The sequence below is a fragment of the Haemaphysalis longicornis genome, unplaced genomic scaffold (assembly GCF_048455015.1).
Source record: "Haemaphysalis longicornis isolate Haplotype H1 unplaced genomic scaffold, Haemaphysalis longicornis Haplotype H1 scaffold_2, whole genome shotgun sequence".
NCBI lineage: Eukaryota > Metazoa > Arthropoda > Arachnida > Ixodida > Ixodidae > Haemaphysalis > Haemaphysalis longicornis.
In genome coordinates this window covers 138,531,789-138,557,467 of record NW_027526295.1, presented here as the reverse complement: position 1 = coordinate 138,557,467, position 25,679 = coordinate 138,531,789, and the positions used below count along the sequence as shown (strand labels likewise).

The 25,679-nt window shown below is 47.9% G+C and overlaps 1 protein-coding gene across 1 annotated transcript in view; it reads right to left on the bottom strand.

The window, feature by feature from the left end:
• Positions 1-11,857: 11,857 nt before the first annotated feature.
• LOC144168312 (phospholipid-transporting ATPase ABCA3-like) overlaps positions 11,858-25,679 on the bottom strand; it is a 57,122-nt gene continuing 43,300 nt past the window's right edge. The window contains exons 8-10 of the mRNA XM_077697322.1: positions 22,832-23,005; positions 17,148-17,370; positions 11,858-12,141 (exon numbers count right to left, since the gene is read on the bottom strand). Coding sequence (XP_077553448.1) covers positions 11,896-12,141; positions 17,148-17,370; positions 22,832-23,005 — 643 coding nt within the window. The 3' untranslated portion in view covers positions 11,858-11,895. The remainder of the gene's footprint in view (positions 12,142-17,147; positions 17,371-22,831; positions 23,006-25,679) is intronic.

Here is a 25,679-nt window from a genome sequence, read left to right as displayed (position 1 = left end):
ATGACGGCCAGAAACCAACCATCCTTCTGGTTTGTTTTTTCGAGCTTGCTCAATTTGTAATTTTTATGGTGCCGAGAGATGTGTCGCCAACTTTTTTTGTGGCCCAGGTTAATGTGGCGCTTCGGTCGGGACCACAGAGCACTATCGCATAGGAACCGCAAATATTTTTAATAACCGCAGCTGTACATTCACAGGTATGCACAGCCAGGGAAAACAGCAAGGAAGCTCAGCTCTGTGTCACCCTGTTCAGCGCTTGTACAGTGGGTCACCTATATTCAAGGCCATGCAAGCGTTATCGTTGTTATAATGTACAGCTGCCCAATCGAACACCCGTTTCTTCTCAGAACACTAAAACGTTTTTAAACAACGTAGCTGTTACCGTAACGTAAAATCAACAGCTATAGATCGGATACACAGCAGTGATTGATGGTGTACTGATAAACACTTAATACGCTGAATGAGGGTTTTGATGTTTGAGTTCGCGGGGTATACTTCCTAGGCCTACAACTCTCTTACGTTAGTAGTCGTCGCTGAAGTTCTGGTTTTTGCAGAAGTAGTGGGGCGGATGTCAGCAACGACAGGTGGGGCTGCCGCGGTCGCGAGCCAGTCGCCTGTAGAAGCTAAGGATCCGTTCTCGGGCGCAGTAAGAAACCACCGTGCTAGGCCACCGGGTTTCGGTTTTGGTTGTTTGGTTGGTAACCCCGTATTGGGGTAGGAAATGATTATGATCATGATGTTCTGTATTGAATTGAACATCATCATCATTATCGTCATCGTCATCATCATCTTCATCATCTCGTAGTAGCCTGGCTTTCGTCTCCTTCGTGATTCCACCCTTTGGCGTCTCCCTATCTTCTTCCGTCTCGAACTTTCCAGTTTCGGGAATGGTCTTCGACAATTCTTCCTTGGCATGGCGGTGCTTCTTTCGTCGATTGCTGTCTTTTTTGGAGTTAGTACTCTTCTCCGTAAGGTTTGCCAATTACAATCTTCAAGACCCCTTGATGTCCACAGCAAAGAAATCCGCAACACTCAGTATACCTACGCTCGGCATAAGTAGAAGTTAATGGCTCCCCAAAAGCGGTTCATGACACACGCAACTCTCACTGATGTGAAACACACACACTGGACGTCCATCGCGCCAGGCGACACCCCGCTTTCCACATCCACACCCCTTACCACCCTACATTCCTATAAGCCTCGGAGAGCAGCACATTGCCCACGTGCGATTGAGTACCTGTTAAGGCGCGTTTCCGGTCCAATTCGCATTGTCGGCGGCCCGGACATGGGCAGCTTCAAATAAAGATAATTTTTCTCTCGCTGACGTCCGCTAATAAATTACGTCTGAACTTCCTTTTGGCAACATCTCAGTTTTCAGTGGGTATTTTGATGAGCTCAATATCTTTTATGAATAGGCCATAGGCATCATATTCGCCTGTACACACTCCCATGAACATGCCGATAACAATGACAGCTGTTCGTTTTCCCTAAATGCTGCATGAAACCTTCTGACAATGTCCCGTCTACACATACACTGAGCCTCCTTTTTACCATTCGTATAAAATCGAGTATATCTTTATTAACAAAACACGCATACTACAATTCGCCTTATCACGCACTATACTTATATAGAACCCCATTCCCGAACCGATATTGTATCTATTTCTAACGTCATGCTGTTTAAACTGGGCTTAACTGCTTGATTCGCTGGTCACACCCGCCGCAGTGGCACAGTAGCTAAGGCGTTGAGCTGCTGAGCACGAGGTCGCAGGCTCGACTCCCGGCCGCGGCGGCCCCTTCTTTGATGGAAGCGACAAGCAAAAACGCCACGCAGTACGATATTTTGGCGCACGTTAAAGATCCCCATGTCTTCAAAATTAATCCGGAGCCCTTCACTACGGCGCGCCTCATCGCCTGCGTAGCGTCGGCACGTTATATATAGCCTACAATCAATCAACGGTTACACCTCATCACGCCCATTCGTTTCTGCATGAATTACGCTTACTGCATTGTATTGCAGCCTGCCGTTGGTTTTTTTGTCTGCAAATGATGCACATACAAATTGCGTTCCACAATTTTTAATAACGTCGTGTGTTTGGAATATATGTATTCGTTCCCCTATCACGCCTACTTCTACCTATTTGTATCGTTACGGCACTTGTATACTACAATTGTCTTACTGTTTTACCTTTTCGCTATTTTGGACATTTTCCCCCTATGAGCAATCATGTCCCTCTATTCTGTATTATTGAACATGCATGCTAACGTGAATAAAACTAATATAAATAAATATATAAATAAATAAAACTTAAAAAAAATTTCATAAGCATCTAGTAAACATGTTTTTGCATTTGCATCTATGTTGCATCATTATCTCGGAAGGGGTAAACTACGCTAAGGAAGACGCTACACAGAGAGGGGTACACAAATTCGGGCACAGTCTGTCTTTGTGTACCTCTCTCTGTGTAGCGTCTTCCTTAGTGCAGTTTACCCCTTCTGAGAAAATGCACCAACTCGCCCAACAACAAGTCCTTCTAAGTTGCATCATTACTTGCTTCCTCCACAACTATGCCGTTGTTTAGGCCAGTGCCAGAATAAATACCGTGTGTACGCGATGGTTTCTTATCGTGGTTCCCTAAGAGAAACCCGCAAGAAGAGATGTGACTAAATAATAATTGAGAATTCATGGCTACACCATTTAAGAATGCCTGTGCATCTCATCCACCTCCCTCATGAACGTCAGGCTCATACAGATGAGGCCTTTTTGCTCCGCCTTCACTGCACTGTACCAAGGCCTTTTCGCACTCCCCTCATACACCATGTCAACCGTGATGTAGTATCAAACCGCCTGAGTGGTCACATTGGCTCGCTTACGCAGCGGCATGGGCTGATAGTCGCCCCTTAGGTTGCTAAGCGGTAGCAGCACTTCGTCACCGTTAATCTCATGCATATACTTTGTCGCGCCTACTCGGACCTGCACTACGTTCGCATACCATTTCACGCTTAGACGCTTAGCGGCTGGAGCGTATGAAGGCCAGAATTCGAACATCCGTGCTTTGGTGAAATTTCCGGCTCGCGAACTTCGTCGTGGTAGTTTGCTCAATGCATTTTAGATGCGACGCTGAGGGGAGTCTCTCTTGCCGGCGGCCCTGTCCTTCTTGCGCCGTCGTTGTCCGCGTCCGCACAGCTGCGTCTCTCCTCCGCTCACCCCATCTCCACTCTCCGATAGCGAACACTCTCGCCCAACATCTGCGGGCGCGTGGCGCAGCGGACTCTCACTCCGACGGTGCGCGGCGCTGCGCGCTTTGCGCATGTGCAGTACTCTCTCTTTCCGCGGTCTCCTCTCCTTCGGGTGCGCTGCGTATATAAGCGGAGTGCCGCGCACTGGCCGGTCTCTCAGTAGACGGTCGCCCGCGCTTGCGCTTGCGCCGCATCCCCTCGCATGGAAACCAACGATGTGATTGAAACGAAATTCACGTTCACTGCGCGCTTCACGCAATTCGACTAATAGACCCAACGGAAACACCCAAACTTAAGCGTCGCATCACAACAGGGTTCCCGCGAGGGGAGGTGGGCGTAATTTTTTATCTTCCCGCGCTACCCGGCAGCTGCGCGGAGGCAACGCCACCGCTACGAGATCGACGGGGCGCCATTCCTGTCTACGCGCGCTCTGTCACCCCCTGCTCTTCTGTCGCTCTGTGTCCATGGATCGAAGGCGCAAAATTTTGCGAACATAGGCCGTTTACTGTTCGCCAAATCATGAAAAGTAAACCATTGCGTACCTCCTGACTACTGGAACACCGACGCCTATTGTCGGGCGAATGAACCGTTGCCGTGACATCAGTTAGGACTGCATGGGCTCGGTGTGGAGACTCTGGAAGGCGGGGTTTTGCCACAACCCCCCTCTCTTGCGCGCCGGCCCGCAGTGGCAGTAATTGCAGCATCGATGTCTGCCCTGCTATGGCCGGCGTTTGGAAGTTTGGCGACGAAGAAAGGTCACTTGTTTCAGGGCTGGCGGTGTCGGCGAACGCAAGGCTGGAGTTCTGCGGTTCTGGCTTCAGTTCCTGCACACGTGTAAGCACCGAAATCTAAAAACACCGAGAAGCTACCGCTAACAGCTCAATTCCCTTACTTCGAAACGTATAAATCTGTTTAATAACATTACGGATAAATTATGGCCACGCCCGTGAACACAGTGTCGCATGAGGGGTGTGCGGCCATGGGAAATAATTAACACAGATGACCCGGTGAAGCAACTAGCGATAACGAGTAAATCAAACTCGTAGTAATGACCTTAGCGCTCAATTGTCCGACGACACTTTCTGAGATACCTATATTAGATGAAGAAGTGTCGAGCATTTTCGAGAAAATTGTTTGCCCTAATTGCATGCGTTGTATTTTTCTACGTACGGCAGGCACGACTGAACCAGGAGCGTGTATCTGTGTCCAGCTTTGCGGTAAATTGTGGGCTTCTTAATTAACAACGGATGTGACCCCGAAAATCCCCTGCCCTCGAAATTGAACTGTTAGCTCGGTACACTATGGCTGAGCCGTGCGAGCTGCGGCAACTTCCATTTAGTAGGATTCAAATCTCCTCATTTTCACTGGAAAGAGCTGCCTACCCTTAACCACTTTTGTCCGCGCTATAAGAATAACACCTGCTAATCATTGCTTTGCTACGTTGGAGAGTGCACTTCGCGATAAATGGCTTTTGCTCTGAGTAGAGCTCAAGCAGCCCGTGATGGTTCTTCGCGAGCAAAGACGACGTCGATGACGCTGCTGTTATATTTAATCGGCTCTTTGATACGATCGATCAGCATTTGAGGATAAATTACACAAGTCATTTCGGGTCGCCTAGCAACTAGACCGTCACCTAACAATGTAGCATCCGTAACTGCAGCTTTCACGGCACGTGGTGCTAAATACCTGAAGCATCCTATTTGGTTTGTGGGGGGAGTTACACATGTGCACGTGGTTATCTTGCTACCACCGAGCAGGGAACCTAATCCCGCCTACGCGCTTGGGAACGTGTCTCTGGGAACGCATACCTCTGCTGGCTGTGTTCTAAGATTATTTCCATAATTATGGGAGAAAGGACAGTAGCGTGATCCCCGAAGTCTCTTGCGATGCTCATTAGAGTGCATAAAACCAGGTACATTCGTCGCTGTGGTGAGGTTCCTCACGGTGAAATGCGCCAGTGGAGCGTTGTGTCATGGCCCAGATACGGAACCAAGTTATGGGCCAAATTCTTGGCTATCTTAAGACCACTCCATTTCCATTTCTAGTCACGTTCTAAACAGGTAGATGCTATCGAGGGCAGGTGTAAATTATGCCCCCCGATTTTGGGAAGCATTACGCATTCAATTTCTTTGAAGCTTGCTGTTGGGCTAGTTGGTATCGAGACATGAGAAAACTTAAAGCGGTGAAGTTTAGAGATCGCGCACACAATAAACAAATGGACAAACGAAACGGTTGCAAGATGCGCAAGTAGCGCATCAACCGTGCCTGTAGAGCATCAAGCGTTTCGTTTGTTCCTGTATTCTATGGCTGGCGTGTAAAATTCAGCGCTATACGTTTCCTCATGTGCGCATGCAAGCAGCATTCCTGGGCACATCGGTCGTCGATTAGCTCGGAATTTCTTACGGCCTGCGGCACGTCGACGTTGTGCGGAGCGGCGGGGACGCTGTAGATCATTCTGCGCAGGAAGTGAAAGGCGTTGAAGTGTTCCCAAGGCGACACGTAACGGCCTGGAGGTGATGACTGTGCTGCAGCGTGTTCCTTCTTCAGTTGCTTGACGAAGTAGTCACGCATGCTCTTGATCTTCTCCTTTATGGAGAGCACTGCAAATAAAAATTAAACGGTTGTAATAACCGCTTCACTTCAGAAACAGAACGGAATGATAACTCCGCGCTTCTTCTTTTTTCCTTGACAGGTGCAACTTTCCGCTCATCGCACTTCTGTCAAGAGTGATTGTTCTGGATTTGTTAGGTGTGCCAGAACTTTTTTTCGCACCGCTAATATTAATAGTAAAAGCTTGGTGTTGCGATCAATATAAGCTGTGTTTCAAGTTCAGAATGTTCCTCTGCCAGGTTTGAAAGCCATGGAAACTATCCAACTTAGATCCCTGGGCGAAACATTGTGCAGTGAATTATTTTCCAATTAATTGGAGTTCTGCAAACTCTTTTACGGCGTTGATATTGATGTCGTGGGGTTGCTCTATGCGAAAGTTTCCTTTTCTGAGGTGATTTTATGAGGTTCTTGAGCATTCGGCATGTTAAGCAAGATTACCGGGGATAGCTAAAAAAACGAAAAGCAATGTATTCGGCCCTGTTAAATAAGCGAAACAAAACCAAACTCACTGTCATTTCAAAGTTGATATGCGACGAGTTTGATTCAAAATTATATGAAGAGACTTGTAATTGCCTTAAATGCACCGCTGTGCAAACCATTTCATAAACCAAAGCTGTACTCGTACCGTTTCAGTTCAGTTGACAAAAGGGCGGGCGTAAGGCGTAAGAACCTTATCTGCTCCGTTTATACCGTTAGTGACGCAGAGCCCTTCTCACTGCAAGTGGATAGTCGCCGACTAGCAGATCCATTCGTACGGAAAGCGTGCAAGTAGGCGGATGACTCGAGTTTGCGAAGCCGCCTTCCCATCTTTTGGTGAGTGTAACTAAGCGCAAATCGAGAAAGACACAAGAAAACTTGACTGTAGGAGGAAACGTGAAACAGGGGCAATGCACCAGACGTTTGCCTGCCGCAGTTTCTGATATAGTGATCAACCCGCTTTTCCCATGACAGCGTGTCCGTGAAATGTGCACGTAGCTTTCAAACACGTAACCAATTGTAACCTACGTTTATTTATACGATGGATGATAGAGAGTTTGCCGAATATAACTGGTGCTTTTGTCTCGCTAGCATTACGTTTAATATTGTTATTTGATGCCAAGTCATTGCTGTGCCGAAGAGGCAGATATGCGCGATTAGCCAACTCATTACCTTATTATCTTATCCACATAAAAAAGAGAAGAGAGAACGCCAAGGATAAAGAGAGAGAGAGAGAGAGAGAGAGAGAGAGAGAGAGAGAGAGAGAGAGAGAGAGAGAGAGAGAGAGAGAGACATGGACCGGCCGCATGGGTTGCAAACGCTATTTGTTATGGCAGCGTAGAGGGCTGCAGATTCGGCAACATCACGGGCTCGTTTTAGAATCTAGTTGTCTCTGGAGATATTAACTAGTCGCATGTAGGGAACAATTATAATCGCAATATTAAACGCTTCACATGAAACCCGCCGTGGTGGCTCAGTGACTAAGCCGTTGTGCTGCTGAGCACGAGGTCGCGGGTTCGATCCCCGGCCGCGGCGACCGCTTTTTTGGTGGAAGCGAAAGGCAAAAACGCCCGTGTGCACGAGATTTCGGCGCACGTTAAAGATCCCCAGGTGGTCAGAATTAATCCGGAGCCCTCCACTACGGCGCGCCTCATCGCCTGCGTTGCGTCGGGCGTTAAACAATAAAACAATCAATCAATCACATGAAAACAGTGATCGCCTAATCGCAGGAGCCAAGTTCGACAGAAAACTATATACTTTTAGATAAAGACGATTCATTCATTACGAACACGGTAGCTATTTAATTGTGGGAATCAGAAAAATGTGGCAAACCCCTACCTTCTACTTTTGCTGCCTTTGTATCACGCCGGAAGGCGCGATGGAGACCGCTATTTAGCTCAACGCAGTCCTGTGCATCTGACAGCAGCATAGAAGCCTTGACGTGTGTGCCTGTGTATGTAGCGAATGCTACTGCGCATCCCGCTCCAACATTGCGAAACCAGGTTTATGGCATAAAGTTGGACTGGTTGGTATCGAGCACAAAACGACATGATTGTAGCGGAAGAGGCCAGCTACATCAAGCAGGAACACTGGTCATATTTTCTTTACGTCGGTCTCCTGTTACACTGCTAATCATGTCTCACTAGCATGTCCAGGCATAAGCGGGGCCTGTATCCTTGTGTCACTAAATTTATCTTTTTCTTCGTTACGAGTCAATCAATCAATCATTTAATCAATCAATCAAGCGTGAATCTATCAATCAATAAATCGATAGATAAATCAGTCAATAGATCAATAGATCAATCATTAAATAGATAAATCGATCGATCATCAACGAATAACTCAATCTATAATTAAATCAATCAATTAGTACACCAACCGATACTTCAAACAAGAATTCAATAAACCAATCTTCATCAATCGATCAATCCCTCAGCCGGCCAACCCGCCAGTCAACCAGGATATCGGGCCTGTCCGTCTGTCTGTCGGTCTGTATGTATGTATGTATGTATGTATGTATGTATGTATGTATGTATGTATGTGTGTATGTATGTATGTATGTATGTGTGTATGTATGTATGTATGTATGTATGTATGTGTGTATGTATGTATGTATGTATGTATGTATGTATGTATGTATGTATGTATGTATGTATGTATGTATGTATGTATGTATGTATGTAATGCATGGCCACTGAACTTACCACCTGAAAACCACGGGGCAGCGAGCTCTTCAGTTTACTTTGGTAGAGCCATCAGGCAACGAATTGCCAAGGCCGTCAGTGTTGCAGCCAAGGCCCAATGGTAGCCGGACCAAGGCCGATCCACCCCCCAGGATGACAGCTAAACCTTCCGCGTTTGCTCGAGTAATCGTTCCTGCTTCCTCTCTATTCACTTCCTACCTAAAAAACGCCCGAAGTCTGTGCCTTCAGGATAGTTTTCTCACACGTCAAGCCTGCTGTTTGTCTCATCTAGCGTGTTATTGCGGTGAGGTCTTCATAAACTTCCTTTCACCTAACTGCCTTTGTTCGTGAAAGGGGCGGGGGGACTATACAGTAAAACCTCGTTACAAGAGACACTTGGTTATAAGAGACATTTGAATGAAAGCGGTTTCGTTGGTTTCCCATGTTCGCCATGTTAGCAACATTGCATACAAACACCTTGGTTACAAGAGAGACGTTTTTTTGGTTCCCTTGAGTGTCTCTTGTAACGAGGTTTTACTGTATACGCTCAAGCAGAGCCAAAAGTCGGTCCGGTCCTCATTCAGCCGGCGAGGCCGCATAATTTCTACGCATAATTGCGTAAAGACAAGGAACCTTGTAACAAATCAATGCCTGCAGCGGTTCTTGAGACCGCAGTAAAGCCGAGAAATAGGCAGCGCTCCGAGTAAATGATTAGTGTTACGGATTTTTACATCTAAAAAAACACCACACTCCCGAGCCAATGTACATTTCCCACGGATAATTCAGTGAAAGCTCGTAATTCGAACTTACAGTTAATTCGAACAGACGTCCTGGTCTTGGCACAACTTTGCACATTTCAATAGGGGAAAACTCCCGATAATTCGAACGCGTCGGCACCCAGAACTGTTAATTTGAATTGGGATCCCCTGATTTCCACCTCTCCTCGCAGAAGAAGTCGCCCCAGAGTGATCACAGTGTGTTCCAAATCAAAAGTGTTGCAATTGCATCGGCCGTTGCAAGTAAAACACCTGTTTTCGAGCATAAACCGCGTCATTATTTCAACATTACGGCACGCTGCTCAGATGAACGCATGTCGGTGCCCGTTGCTGGCGTACAACTGACTGATCAATCAATTTCATTCGCTGTTCGAGCTCCATGAACATCCTTTACAAAATCACCTGCCACAAATGTATGGTACAGACTAATTCACGATAACGAGTCCAGAGGTGGCTTGCTTTGTGTTCTGCCCGAGCAGTGTGGCGCGATGTCCATTCATTATATTACCCACCCGCTAATTCGAACTTCGCTTAATTGGAACGATTTTATGGTCCCCTTCAAGTTCGAATTAACTGTATCTGTACTTCTGCATGAACACGTTTCCGTCACCAACAGCTAATATAACTCAGTTGAAATTAGTGGTTCGCAAAAAAAAACGCTAGACCACGCACATGGCGAGGGGTCTGTGGCGTGGGGGTTGTACAGCTAGAAAGAGAAGTTCTTATTGGTTCATATGTGGAAAAATCCCTTAATTGCGACGTAGTGAGCACCTGTCGGTGTCATCTAATCAAAAAATCTATCATAAGGAGCACCATGACGGTTTCACCCAATCACTTCCAGTGACACTGATGCGTGTAACAGACAACTGATATTCAGAACCTGACAGGAAACTAACAATGCCGGAATAGTCAATGAGATCAAAAAAGCGCTGAGATGTTTCTAAGAGTTTCCAGCAAAACTCTCCGGCTTATCAGCCGTTAGAGATGTCTGCGCCCGAAAAATCTCTCGGTAGTTCTAAACCTGGTGTTATTGCTTCATAAATTTAAAGTTCACCATGTGTAAACTTCCTTCTGTGTTTTCTCTGAAAATTTCCTTGCTTTTTTTTTTCTCGTCAGAAGTACATTCAAAAGTGTCGTATCCCCTTGCACCGCCATACTCCTCCTCGCCAACTTGGTGATGTCGGCTGTGAAGGCGCTCAGGGTTGTCCTCAGGGCGGGATTTGGGGGATCGGGAGCATTTTATTTCGATATTAACTGCACAGAAAGAGCCGATATTAAAAACAAACTACGTTACAATCGAAAATCTGACGTGCGGAATAGCATAAACCATGTTCCAGTGTTACGTCATCTCGTTAGTGGGACAAGCGGCCGCCCTCAACTCTCGCTACTTCACCATATTGCGGAAGCCTGCAGTCGCAACTTTTCAAAAGCACGGCCTACCGCAACGACCACTTCAATTAGAGAGTGGGAAACCGGTACCGGTATGGCACCCGGCACACGCTCGGTGCACCAGCTGCGCATACGCAAACCATTTGGCCGTTTCTGCGCACGCGCAGTCGCGTAGGTCGACTACCGTGACCAATACTGAGACCGGCACTCTGCTTATCCAAAACTCACTGACTGCAGTAGTGATTGTTGTAGCTCGTTATACGCCCGTAAGGCCGCTTCTTCCGTCTTTTAAAAATCTCGGGCCATCTCCATTTACGTGAAATCTGGGGAGGGGCGAAGCATATAGCGTCTAAGTGTATGCTTGGAGCCCTGGCGTTTTTACCGACGCAGATGAAACCATTGGGACTAGAGGTATACAGCTTTGCTGTAAAAGTCTCCTCTAAAGACTAAGACTAAGACTAAGCTAAAAGACTAAGACAAAAGACTAAAAGACTAAGCCTGTTGAGTGTCTATAATTTGTGGAATTGGCTGGTACGTGGTTTGTCGCGGCATTTTCCGGAGGGGTTGTGGCTAGCATGCCTAACTTTCAACAATCACCGTTACACAGCAATTGGGCGTGGGGTGTTATCGATCGGAACATGTAAAGGAGAGGTCAGAGACGCCAAAAGGTGCACTGTGAGAGGGGGAAGAGGTCCGCCGCAGTCTGGCGTACCGTTTCCAAAGACGAGGTGCTCTTAGCACGCGTTTAAAAACAAATAATCTTCAACTTTGGGTTTCTGTGCAATTTTTATGTAGCTGTTACGTTGCCATCGTTGTATCTTTAATGTGTAGGTATTCTCGGAGATGCTCTCAAAACACGTTTCAATAGCCCTTCCTACGATGTTGACAGCACTTTGAAGCTATAATGAGTTACTAGTTTCTTTCAGGCTAGTTTCTGGCACCATGGCGTGATTTCGCATGCTTGTTTAAAACTGTTCCTTGTGATCGAAGGACGAAATGAGAATTACGGCCAACTAATTTTTATTCCATTGTGACAAAAAAATCGTCTGTGTGCAGCGCACGCAGAAGCATAAAAATTATCGGCCCCGAAAGACCTCTTGCATCGCGGATCAAAACACAGATGTTAAAATGGCCAAGAGCAGCCGTTGCAATACGAAATTACAGAAAAACACCAGTTGCACAAAATCTTGCAAATAATTATTTCCGTTTTCTCAAACAAGGGCCTATATTCCAAGCGAGGTTGCCGTGAGAAGTGCTTGGACGGTCGCCTGTGGCTCTCTTGCTGCGGTTGCCACTGCGGCGGCAGCATCGCTGGCCTCCTTGCGCGTCACGCTGAGAAAGATTTGCTCCAGCGACGTGTCCGTGATGAAGAAGTCCTGGAGCTTGAATCGCCTCTTTATGCGGGCCATGCGGATAAACATGTTGCTCCAAAGCTCCTGTACTCGGGACATTCGGAACTCGAGCTGGCCCTGCAAGGGATTGCGTAACATTTACAAGCCCAATTAGTTAAGCAGGTACTGTGTGGGGTATATTCTCTTTCATAGACAGGAGCATAAGCCCTGTACACTGACAATTTTGCCTACCTGGGTAGAGCACGCAAAAGAATACGAGCAAAGAAAAGCACCACACATATCCACTGTACGTGACCTTTTGTGTTAGAATAATGTTGAATTAAGAAGTAATCGCCAAATACCACAGTAACTTCTTGCGCAATGTTCCTATAAAAAATAAACAGGTGTTTGAATTGTGGCTTTGCAGAAAAGTCGTGGCAATTCAGAACAATAAAATCCGTTCGGAAACTGTGAAGTTTTAAGTGGCAATAGAGTTCGTACTGCAACCCGTAGTCTTATGTAGGTATTTTTACGACTATTTGAAGAAGTGCTGCGCGGACGTATTCGTCAGTATAGCGGTGAGAGCCATGCAGCTAAAGGGATAATTGTTGGAATTTTTTTTCCTTTTGACTGACATTTCTAAAAATGAGTTGCTCGAGTGGTTAGTGGAGGATGAAAGGAGCAGTCAGTAGTGCAGGTACCGCAGGCACTAGCTGTAGCGCGTGGTAGTATAAACTCGTGGTAGTAGTTTTAATGCGCAGGATTTTTGCCGAGTACCCCCGCAGCCAGGACCGTATAAAGTCCTACATTTGCGCAAAAATGCAGATTTGGGGGAAGTAGCAGCTGTAATTGTCAAAATTATTTTAAATGGAGATAATTTGTCGACAGATTTTTGAAAATTCCAAAAATCTTAAAAATAGAAAAAAAAAGTACGAACAAAAGATTTCGAAAACAGACGAACCGTGTAACGCCCTGCATTACCAACAAAAATGCGGAGTTGGTGAAAGTAACAGCTGTAATCGTTACAATAGCGTACTAGATAATTGGCCACACAGAATTTTCAGAAACTAGAAACAAGAAAAATAGAAAAAAATTCAGAAAAATGATCCGGAAAGTAAAAATGATGCATCTAATATATCTTTTTCCAAAGCCGAAGTAAACGGAAATGTCCCCCCAAAAGCGTTCAAAACAGCGAAAATAGCGAACAGGGTAACGCTCTGCATTTACAGAATAATGCAGATTTTACAGAGGTAACACCTTTAATTGTTGTAATAGCATGGATGGATATAGTCTGCCGCACAGAATTCCGAAAGCTATAAAAATAAAAATAAATAAAAAGTCAGATTTTCACTAGAATATTCTGACCAAGTAAAATATATACATCTTCCCAAGAAACCCGACTAAACAACAAAGTTGCACGTGACATCTACGTTTAGGTCTTATTATTTATGCCGCGATACTTTACTTCGGTGTTGAGGGAGCCTTTCTGAACGGAGTTGTCACATTTAGCATTTATATTTTCCAAATGCTGATGTTCAATGACGAGAGCTGGGTTGGCGCAACTGTTTTAAATGCGAAGCATTTCTTAGTCGCACGATGTCGCGCTTCGGCGTCGGCGCCGTCCACACGCTCACTGCGCATGCGCGTCGCGTCGAGGCGCAGGTGCGCGTCTCTCCCCCGTACCCTCCTCGCTCTCAACAACAGGTGCGGCGGTGCGGGAGGAGCGCGTGTACCCCGCGCGCTCCGTCGCTCTCAACAACAGCTGCGGCGGTGCGGGGGGAGCGCGTCTGTACGCGCATGCGTCGTAGCTACCCGTGCGCTGCGTCGCGCTCAACAGTAACGGCGGCAGGGCGTGTACACGTGATAACGGCGTGGTGGGTGCGTGGAAAGTTCGCGCGCTTGTGTACGGAAGTGTGCGCATGCGCGTCTTTCCCCCGTACTCCTCTGCCTCGAACGCGGGCGGTGTGTATATAAGCGGCGGAGGGCGCGTTCGGAATTCAGCCAAGGGCGTCTTTGCCTGGCTTTCGCTTGACTTGACGCTTTGCTTGACTCGAGTAGATACGATGGAAGCAACGTCTTCACCAGTTACGCAATCGCACGACCGCTCCTCAAAGACCCCTTGACAGTGCACTTTAGCGACCACAAAGCAGTCATCCTCTCCGTACAATACAACGACGGCACCAAGCAATAAAGACATATCCTTGCCTTCGCTTCTCCTTCATTCAATAAATAATAATAATAATAAAGACGAAATAACAATTAAGCATTCTCAAACCATACCCAATTACGCAACATTCACGCGATACCCCGACCACTCTGCGACGCATTTACTCGAGTTCCCCCCGTGGGAAGATGCGGGTGGATTTTTTATTCACCGCGAAACGGCAGAGACATATGCCATCTACGCTTCTGTGGCTTAATATGAGGGCGTAAAAATTTCCGGCTACGGGTTGTTGGCCAGTCTGAGCGAGAAAGCGAGGATGCCAGTGTTTAAATGTGTTTATTCTGAACCGTCGTCTGCTGACTGAACGTTTTGGTTCCTTATAAGAAACACACAGAAAGAACGACCTTTGTTGAGTATGATTTATTGATGCTTTGAAACTGGGGATTAAGGAGAAGGTAACCCTCAAAAGTTGAACTTGAAGCCTAGGGCCAAAGAATTACTTCACGCTGATATTAAGTTCACAAGCTGGAGACGACAGACTGCCACGGATCGATATAACTGGAATATGTGATGTTTTGATTGGTTACCCATGTCGATATCCTAGGATAGGACGAGATTGTGTAGAAGAAAGTGGGTGTTTCCACGTGTTTAGCGCAGTTGAAAATTAATATTACGTTCTATACCAAACATCTTCGTTTATCGAGAGTTGTAAATATATGTGCTGGTTTCCTGCACAGAGTTTCGATTCTTCGGCGTTGAGGTGTGCGTGTGGCGGGAGGAAGAATGGTGTTCCTATATGCGTGGGATGAAGAGACCATTTGAAAATTGTTTCCGGGAGGGAACTGTGGTAGTCGTGGTCAACACGGAGCACAGTAGGCACGTTCGCGCATATCTTGGTCAACTACGTGGTTTTTTTTTTCATACTAATAAGTGTGTCCGGGTGTAATGTGACGTTAACTTTTGTCATTGTGGTCAGGAGAATCTTATCTAGACGTTTAGGTACTAAGCCTGCAGCCGATGCACACTAATTGATTTTTGAGCGTTTGTAATGATGGTGAAGCATATGTTCGTTAGTTCCGTTAGGAGGATCGCCGCAACGATGGGTCGGACTTCCGATTTTTCCATTTCCTGTGTGTAGGAACGATTTTCAAGGTACTCAAGTACGACAATTTTTGACAAAACAAAACGTGCTGTTGGGCTAGTTGGTGCATACTGAATGAGAGGCTTAGCGCAAAAACGACGATGAAGGTGGACGACGAGACAGGCGCTACTAACAACTTTTGACTTCGTACTTTCGAACGTCCTGGCTTCAGTGTATATACTGCGTTTTCATAGTATTGGAACTTTCCTCGAAGGAATTTGGTACTCGCTTGCCGCCTGTCCCTGCAGTGAGTTTTGATATGCGTATTTCCGTAGGGGAGAGCTATTATGAAATGGCACTAGATCGGCGACATCATGGCGTCCAGATTTTTTTCTCGGAAGTTGAGCCAGTATTCCACATGATAACCGTTCCTAATATATTGCCTTTTCTCAGATGGTCCTTTTCGGCTTGGAAAAACTGCTTTCTCCGAAGGCAATATGTGGCACATTATAGATACCGTTGCGGCAATCGCGAAAATTGGGAGTTCGAGAGCTCCCCTGTCAGCTGATGTGATATGCTGCCTTCTGCAGTGCGAACTTGTTTTAGGTATGGCAGGCTGTACGATATCTGGATAATCATCAGTACCTGCATAAATTTTGTCCTTTATTTCATTCTAGCTCTTCCCCTGTACCGGAGTTTTACAATGTGGTCAGAATGATAAAAAATGTGCCGGGTCTTTAACGGACTGTGATACCATCTGTGCCGCTTTTCTGTGATACCGGCTGTGCCGTCAAGAATTCTTACGTGATTGATCTCTTAGATAACAGGCTGACCTTTTCTTAGGTGGCCGCGTGGTGCTATTTATAGCTTGCTTGACAGAGCTTGCAGCAGTGGCAGGGCCGCGAAAAATTCGAAAAGTGATTTTAAAATTTGTGATATTAGAGGCCATATACTGGGTTTCATATTCTTATTCGGGCACATTTTGGATCGTTTGTGGCTATAATTCAGGCTTACGTCGTTTTTGACAGTCTGGAGTTATTCCTTTGGCCCCCTCTTTAACCAGGTAACACAATGTTGGTGCCGGCTTCATTTTCGGCGGTTTGGTGGGGGCGTAAGTTGCGAGCGTGGCTGGCGCCCGTGTCTGCCGAACACAAGACTACACACGCTGCATGCGGACTACATACGGAGTACAACCGCCTTACTTCTTCTTGAACTGTACTAGTTAATCATTGCTAGTTATACTAACCCCTGCTAGTTTTGTCCAGTTATTCATTACACCCTTTTATTTTATTGCACGACTGGCGACTTTGTTGTAACCACTGGAACAATGCAATCCCCGGGGAGAGAGTAACGGTGCCGTTGTTTCTTCGTTGTAACAATTGTCTTATGTCATGGACCCCACAAGGCGATGCGCCTCCGTGTGAATAATGACGTTACTTGCATAAAGGAGCCTGACACGTTAGAGCAGGAGATGTTGCGGCTACTGTAGCGCTGGTAACTTGTGTACTGTCTGTAAGCCTTCGTAGCTGAGTAAATACCATTTTTTTTATTTTACTTGGGACAATGATAGCAAAATTAATCATTTTTGTAGGAACTATATAAAAGGTTACCGGCGTGGTGTTAATTCAAACGACTGCGGCGCTGAAAACCGAAAAACTGCTGCATCTCATCCTTGTGTGCAGCTCCTGCGCCAAAAAAATTGCGCAGTTTAACGTCTATTGAATATTGTCGCTTAGCGATCGTGGTAGAGCATTCGATACGTGAAATGCGGATAACGTTGGCGCAATCAGCTAATTGCAGCAATGTTCGCGCGAGGTAAAAGCGCTTTAAAGACAGCGTTGACCTCCAGTGTCAATGGCTTTTACCTTGCGCAAATTGCATCTGGCAACGATACGCTACCTCGACGGTGTGGATGAGGTCCGCCTGAGGGAAGACTCTGGTAATTGCGTTGGCCAGCTCGTGCTGGTAGGCGGCGTCCTGCTTGCGATCCGGGTACGTCTTCACGAGGATGGTGTATCCCTGGCCGAACTTCTCTTTCAGGTGCGCCAGCGAGCCGAGGCACTGGAGCCGCCCCCCGCTCAGGATGGCAATGCGGTTGCACAGGAACTCGACGTCGCTCATGCTGCATGAACCAGCAACGCTGGTGACCACTCACATAGCCATTTTCGCTCGTGCTGGCTATCATAATGCAGAAGGTGCATCAGACCACTCTTACAGCCGCGCAAGACTAATTTCGGGGTGGATACCCAACGCTCAGTCACGTTGTTAAAATGCGAGCATCGCAATAATTGCATGGGATCACTAAAAAAGCGACAACAATCGGACGAGTCAATGTTTCCTGATTATTTTGTAGAAGCGAGTGAAAAGGCGAATGCACAAAGCCGGAAATACCCAGAACACCGCTTAATTTGCAAGTAACTTCATCGAAAGGACAACAGCTACACCGAGGCCACCTCACTCATACGACGCCATCCTCGAAGTATACACGCACCACATAAGAGCAACAATGCGTGAAAACTTGTTTGGGGGATTATTCAGAAACAAAATATTACTGTCATGCAGAGCTACCGATGAACGCTTACACGCAGCATTTGTTTTTTTTTTTTTTTGTATCTTCTAATCCTCAAAGATATTCTTTGGCACCAAATTGCCGGGCATGGAGAGACCTGCAAATGTAATTGGTGGAACGCACCTACGTTGACAGTGATTTCGTGTGACGTGCAAAGGTATGTAACGTGGTGGGACACCATATTATTTTATAGACACATTATTATTATGGGGTTTCACGTGGTGTACATTTTCTGTGCTCGTTGTTCTTGAAGACTAACAATCGGTGTGCGATGACGTGGTTGTTGGTGATTGTATTTGTCTATGTAGGCCTCTCATTGAAGTTAGTCTACAAACTAGCGCTGCCCTATTTCTTCCCTTCTGTATTCACCTTTCTCGCTGCCTCATCAGGATGTTATACATAGGACTGCCCTCCGCAAGCAATGACCAAATATCGATAACCATGAATGTAGGGGGTATTAGTCGCTGGGTGTTTCCCGCTCCACGGAGCAACTGTTCGTGGCTATTTGTCAATAAGGATAATATTGTTCACGTGGACGACTCGTCTAGACGGAAAAGAAATTCGAAAAAACACCGAAGGGTGACAAAAGTGTTATTGAAATTGCTGTTCCTACTCGGTTTCTGCAGCGTTGTAAATCCATTCCCTTTGCACGCTTTTTGTTCGTAAGAACGCTATTGCACCAACCCATTGCATGAGTTTCAGTGTGCTTGATTGATTGGTTGTAGGGTTTAACGCGCCGACGCAACGCAGGCGATGAGGCGCGCCGTAGTGGAGGGCTCCGGATTAATTTTGACCACCTGGGGATCTTTATCGTGCGCCGAAATCTCGTACACACGGGCGTTTTTGCTTTTCGCCTCCATCAGAAAAGCGGCCGCCGCGGCCGGGAATCGAACCCGCGACCTCGTACTCAGCAGCGCAACGCCTTAGCCACTGAGCCACCGCGGCGGGTAGTTTCAGTTTGCTACATTTTTATTTGTAATCTAGAATTAGGGCAACGCTGTCGTGGAATTCCGCCCAGAGCATATTGTAGCAGCAAAATTATGTGTAAGGGAACGTAGCCTTCGTTATGTTGGCGTTTGCCCTGCCATTGCCAACCACTTAAAAACGCCATCAAGACAAAATGCAACTTTGCTCAGTATTAAAAACTACCCTTTGCAAAGTCCCTCAGCACCATTTCCTCTGCGAAAGACGTTCTTTTAAGCGAAACGACAGAAGGAATACAGAAAAACTCAAATATTACGCTGCAGTGACGTCATATGGGCTTGAATGACGTAATATGGGCCAGTATTGAAAACACAGTTGTCATATCAGTGTGTTCCCTGCACATCAACAGTACTATCACACGGTAGTAGAGGCCCGCTACAATCGTCATTTTTGGTTTCCTGGCAATGGCTTGGACCAGCGGCCGCAAATCGCACAAACATTCTGTGGGGTCAGAGAAATCGCCGTAAAGTGACTTGGAGGTCGCCACTGCTTTATATGTTTTCTTTATTATCCTCCTTATTTGGGCGAAGTTCGATATACGATTGATATTGTTGCGTCTTAGTGGACGGAGGTGTAGGCAGCTGCAGGGTGGCGATGTACCTATTTATTATGTGTAGCGCTACACCGAAGAGTACAGGCAGCACGGCGAGTCTCAGCGAACATGGCTGAATCGTTCTGGCCCGCGAGCGGTGGACCCACACATTTTCGTCGTCGTCTTCGAACACCTGGCTGGCCAGGAAAAGGAAACGTAACACTCGCTGGGGATTGAACACTGCACGGCGATCACACACACCGCAAGCAGGGGATCGCTGCTTGGCAAATATCCACGTGACATGTACCCCCTCCTCCCCCCCCCCCCCCCCCCCCCCCCGTTTGTCGAGAGAGCATCGTCCCGATGCGTGCAAAGCTCTGAGGGAAAAATGAATGCGCTCGAGGCATTGTCCCTCAACGTGTCAGATAGGGCTTCATACGCACGACATGAACGACGTCAGGGCGGCGGTTACGCCGGCGTTGACAAACGATTCCGTCGTCAACAACCTCGTAGGTTACGTCGCTAAGTTGGCGCAAAACTCTATAGGGATCAAAGTAGCGTTTGAGGAGCTTTTCAGAGAGTCCTCGACGTCGAACAGGAGCCCATACCCAGACTCGTTCACCGGGTTTTAAAAAATTGCTGGCTAACGATAGAATAGTCTGCTCCGGTGTCCAGTAAAACGGTCAGCTCATGCCCGTCGATAGTAACGCTGAGTTCAGCACTAGCGCCTTCGTCGGCGTTAAAGGGTCGTCGTCGTCGTGTGCTTACACAGCGGCAATACTCTATAGGCGCTTTGTTGTCGTCGAGTTAGAGTGAACTAGAATATTCTAGTTCACTCTCGTCGAGTGGTCGCGGCAAAACCGTTGGTTGACGACGGTGGCGGTGGGAGGTCTTGCAAGCTTCTGCAATCAGCAACCTTGCCTCCCGAGGTCGCTTCGTCTAGTTTTCCCGGCGGGGGCTGGAAAACCGGACATCAGGGCCGTCTCGAGGGGCGCGACGGGCCAGCGGGAGGTGCGGTGCCGGAGAAGGTGAGCGGGATCGACGAGTAGGCGCCGTGGTGTTTCGTACAGTGAGGTAGTCGGCGATTTCGGTCGGCCGCTGGCCAAGACGGGGAGGAGGAGCAGCCGGAGAGAAGCCACGTAGTCCGATCTCGCGGTAGGGGCACCGTCTGTAGACGTGGCCAGGCTCACCGCAGTGATAGCACAGGGGCTGCCAGTCAGCTGTGCGCCACAAATCCGTTTTGCGAATCCGGGTAGGAGGAAATTTCGGCTGCGAAGTGGGCCTTGACTGCACAGGCGGGGGTGGTTGACGGGGTGGGACAGTCGGCAGGTTTGGTGGCTGCTGACGCATGGCGGCTGCATTAGCTTGCGGGGCTCTCTTGCACGGGCGGGTCGGGAGGCGAGAGTGCTTGGTGCAGCTCCTCACGCACAATCCTGGCCATGGTGGGTGTCGGCTGTGGAGTCGTAATTCCAAGCTTGCCTAGCTCTTGGCGCAAGACCGACTCGATCAGTTCCCGCAAAGAGCTGTCGTCGCTCGTCAGGCTAGCAGTGGTACCGGGAGCGTTGGCGGACCTCCGAGAATACTGCCGACTTCTCTCCTGCACAGCCCGCTCGATAGCCGTCGCCTCCCTGACGAACTCTTGCACAGTGCGTGGCGGGTTTCGGACAAGGCCGGCAAGAAGCTGCTCTTTGACGCCGTGCATAAGGTAGCGAAGTTTCTTCGCGTCCGACATGGCAGGATCAGCGCGGCGAAAAAAGCGTGCCATATCCTCGGCAAACATCGTGACACTCTCGTTGGGTTTCTGGATTCTCAACTCGAGCAAGCGCAGCGGATGGTCACGACGATCCGAGTCGGAAAAGGCTTCCTGAAGCTCCTGGCAGAAGTCGGTCCAGGACGTAAATGTAGCCTCATGGTTCTCGTACCAAATACGAGCGCCGTCTTCCAACGAGTAGTAGACGTGCCGCAGTTTGAGCGCATCGTCCCACTGATTAAAAGTGGCAACACGCTCGAAGTAAGAAACAGTCTTCCACGTCCTCGAAGACATCCCCGTGGAATTTATTGGGTTCGCGAGGCTGGTGAATTACCACCTGGGGTGTGGCCATAACGGGAGCTTGTGGGGCCCGACGGGTTCGGACGTTGGAAAGGCGCGGTAATTCAGGAGAGAGACCGAGCTGGCGCCGACTGCTCCGATGGACCGGGGTGTCGATGAGACAGGCCTTTCTGGGCTGGCGCCGGACAGGGATCCAGGCATCAGAAAACCCGGCTCCTCCACCAGTGTTGCGTCTTAGTAGACGGAGGTGTAGACCGCTGCAGGATGGCGATGTACCTATTTACTAGGCGTAGCGCTACACCGAAGAATACAGGCAGCACTGCGACTCTCAGCGAAGATCGCTGAATTTTTCGCGCGCGAGCGGTCGACCCACACATCTTCGTCGTCGTCTTCGAACACCTGGCTGGCCAGGAAGAGGGAACGTAACCCTCGCTGGGGATTGAACACTGCACGACGATCACACACACCGCAAGCATGGGATCGCTGCTCGATAAATATCCACGTGACAATATCATTATGATCAGTAGAAAGCAGTCATCCTAGTGAGCCAAACATGTATTTTGTACTCATGGCTCCTTTATACCAACCCTTTTCTTACGTCCGCCGATTGCAACCGTCCGTTACCGAGCTTGTAACAAAAAATGGCCGCGCTACTGCTCCTTTCGTCGCAAACGTTGACAAAAGATGATAGTCGACTGGCGCCTCTGCAAAATAAATGCCTCCTTTCTCGTTACCGCTCACCTCATGCTGTTCCTCTCCCGTCTCGTTCCTCCCAAGAAAAGACGCAAGATGTTTGCTGAAATCGATTTAAATTTACCGCGTTCCACTGCTCCAAGTCGGGTGTCTTGATGTCAGCGCTTGCATACGCCGGAGACGCGCTTGAAGCGAGACGCCCTACTAGAACGTTTATAGAACCACGTGGCTTTACTCCATGAGCGTTCCAAGCGTAACCCGGAACCTATCTAGTGGAACCTTTCGTTGCTGCTGCCGTTCGATTTCTTAAATACCTCGAGGAACTATAGTAGCGCGGGGAACAGCAGGCGGTGATTTTCTGCAGTTGATGTAGTATTTCATTTTCTATCGATAAAAAACAGCATCCATGAATGTTTTAATGAAATAACACTGCACATATCACTTATGCATTGGTTTTCTTCCTTATATTGGCGTAATGTCTTGTTCTTGTTCAGCAATGTCGACAAATACGAAAATGAACACTGGACTCAGACGTTCAGATTTGGCTGTGGGCATATAAGCCTATTGCGCAGCTCCTGTTTCACTTTGGCCGGGTTTCCAAGCGACAGACAGACAGACAGGCAGACAGACAGACAGACAGACAGACAGGCACGCAGACATACAGACAGACAGACCAAAATTTCTGCGTTTAAGTAGCCCCAGAAAGACTGTCGTCCTTGAAACGAAGTTCGAGAACTTGCAATCAATGTTCGCACCTGTGAGAGGTCAGCACGATGGAGAGTTTGAGGGATTTCTGCAAATCGCTGATGTAGTTGGTGATGCGCTTGAGAGAGCCAGCGCTAATGCCGACGTACGGCTCGTCCAGCAGGAGCAGCGGAGGCAGGCCCAGGGTGGCGACGCACAGCGACAGCTTCCGTCTGTTGCCTGAGCTGCACGGGAACAGTAAATACATTAGGCTGACAATATGACAATACATAGAAGTGCACAAAGTGAGCCACTATCCATGTGCGTGCTGTTAAGTGCGATAGCGCCAGGTGAACGCCACCGTAAAATCCCCGGTGTCGCTGTGTTGTAATTGGAAGAGCTAGCAGAAATACACGCCCAAAATACATTGTCATCCACTCAAGGCCATTGGCTCTAAGGTATGAGTAACCCACGAAACAAATTTATCAAAAATAACTCAACCATTCTAATCTGGGAATGTGGGGTAACAGCAGAGCTGCATTAATTGATTGTGGGATTCAACGAGGCGAAGATACACCTGGGCAGTGATGCGCGCCGTAGTGGAGGGCTCCGGATTAATTTGTGGGACGAAACCTCGACACACGCGCGTTTTTGGGTCTTGTGCCCCATCATTCACTGCGGCCGAACAGAGCTCTTTAACTACACCCACTTAATTTCCCAGAGGAACTACAGTGAATAAAAAAACTCCCACCTCCCCTCGCGGGAACCCCTGTGTAGATTGGACGCATAGAGGGTTCACGTTGCAGCGTTGGACAGCGGAGGAACGGCGCTGGAACGATAGAGCGGAGCGGCGCAGGCACCGCGTTTTATAGCGCGCATAACGGTGAGGGGACGCGCCGGCGCCGTTGCGCCTGCCACGGCTATGACGCAACACAATCCAACACAATCCACTTTAATCCAATCCAATCCAAATACAAGCCAAGCCAATCCAAGCCAATCCAATCCAATGCCCCTCGCGAGAGTGTTCGCTATCGGAGAGGAGATGGGGTGAGCGGCGGAGAGCGGCGGAGAGCGCAGCTCGCGCGGCGAGGAGAATGGGGGAGGGGCGGACGCCAACGACGACGACGCCGACGCCTGATGCAGGGACAAGGCGGGGGAATGAGATGCCTTCGCATCTAAAATACCGGCAAAAATACGTAATATGATTAATGAATTCCTTACTTAATCACAGCAATCACTTCGGGCCGTTAACAATGAATGGCTTATAGTCACTGATGTGCACACTTATTAGAACACAGATTCAGCTGGGACTTTTATAGCAAAGTTAGTATGCGTGTACGCGCTACCGTGGTCGGTATAGCGTTGGGTCACTGCAGCAACGCAATGATACCTCAGGCAACGAAATTTGTGACGCGCGGTTTTGCCGTTCCGCAGATGTCGACATTAAAGTCCCCGACAACCACGACAGGCGCAGCATTGTCCCGAGCGGTGAATTCGAAGTTGCGTGCGCAGAAACCACTACATATCACCACATGGGGCCCGGAAGATATGTACACCATAGAGGACGTTAGCTGATGTACACGGTACGAAGCCACTGGAACGTAAAAGTCCCAATCAGCTTATCACGGTATAAAAATGAACGCCCCCCACCGCCCCTACACAACCGCACAAGCCTCGCTGGTTTTCTTTGCCTCCTTAGAGAGAGTGGTGGGAGTTCTACTGCGCGGAAATTAAAAATATATGGGATGGTACAAATTCACTTCGGTTTTAATCCTTCTAGATCGATCAAGGATAAATCATTCTTTTCTCCCTTTTAACGAAAATGCGATATTCCTAAACACGAACCTTGAATTACCATGACCACGAAGCGGCCTTTCCACACAAGGATATCATCGCGAGTATTTATCATCATCTATGAGAAAATAAGTCGGTTAAAAATTTTCCGAAATAACCGTACTTTTTTGTTTCTGCGCGCTTTAATATGTTCCGGTTTTCTTCTCTAGATCCCATTCCAAGTGTATCCGTTAAACTTTTTCAACCTTGACCTGTCTCCCGCTTCACGTCCACAATTCTAATTCATCGCTTTCCGAGCTCTCAATAAGTTTTTAACCACCTGAAGCTCATTACTAGCACAGGCTTACCACGAGCAGGCTCCATGACTTTGTTGTTTGCGTCTTTTATACCTTGTCCCCATGTTTGCTTGTCTTTCCACTCGCACTTCTGTTCTCTATCTTGTACCTAAATTTTTTCAGTGACCCCATTCTTGCATTCGAACTTGTGGAAATACGTTGTTTCGGTCACTAGGTTAGCCACCCCTAACTACGTTGCGGTGAAGAACGAATAATTAGAATACGAATGACGACATGTGTGCATCAGGAAACAAAATTTACGGCTTAAGAAAATTTACGGAAATAAGAAATCTCGTTTAGCGCAGAGGCAAGGGTAAGACGTGTAAACCCCACTATTCTTTCTACCTTAGCCTGAACACCTTAGCCGGAGTATTTGGTGAGGGAAATAATAACGGCAGGCGTTGTGACATGCATCCGTGCTTACAAACGAATCTTTCTCCAGCAGCAGACAACCGACAATGGTGGAACGAAAGAGAGTTGCAATCGCTACACCGTGCGTTGACACGAACAGAATTTCTGGAACGGAAGATTTGAAATAGAACGCAAGTATATATACTTCAGATACCTTCAGTTCATTCGCATGTTAAGGGAGTTTCCCTTTTAGATGCGAAGGCATCTCATTCACCCGCCTTGTCCCTGCATCCGGCGTCGGCGTCGTCGTCGTTGGTCGGCGTCCACCCCTCCCCCATTCTCCTCGCCGCGCCAGCTTCGCTCTCCGCCGCTCACCCCCTCTCCTCTCCGATAGCGAACACTCTCTCGCGAGGGGCATTGGATTGGATTCGATTGGCTT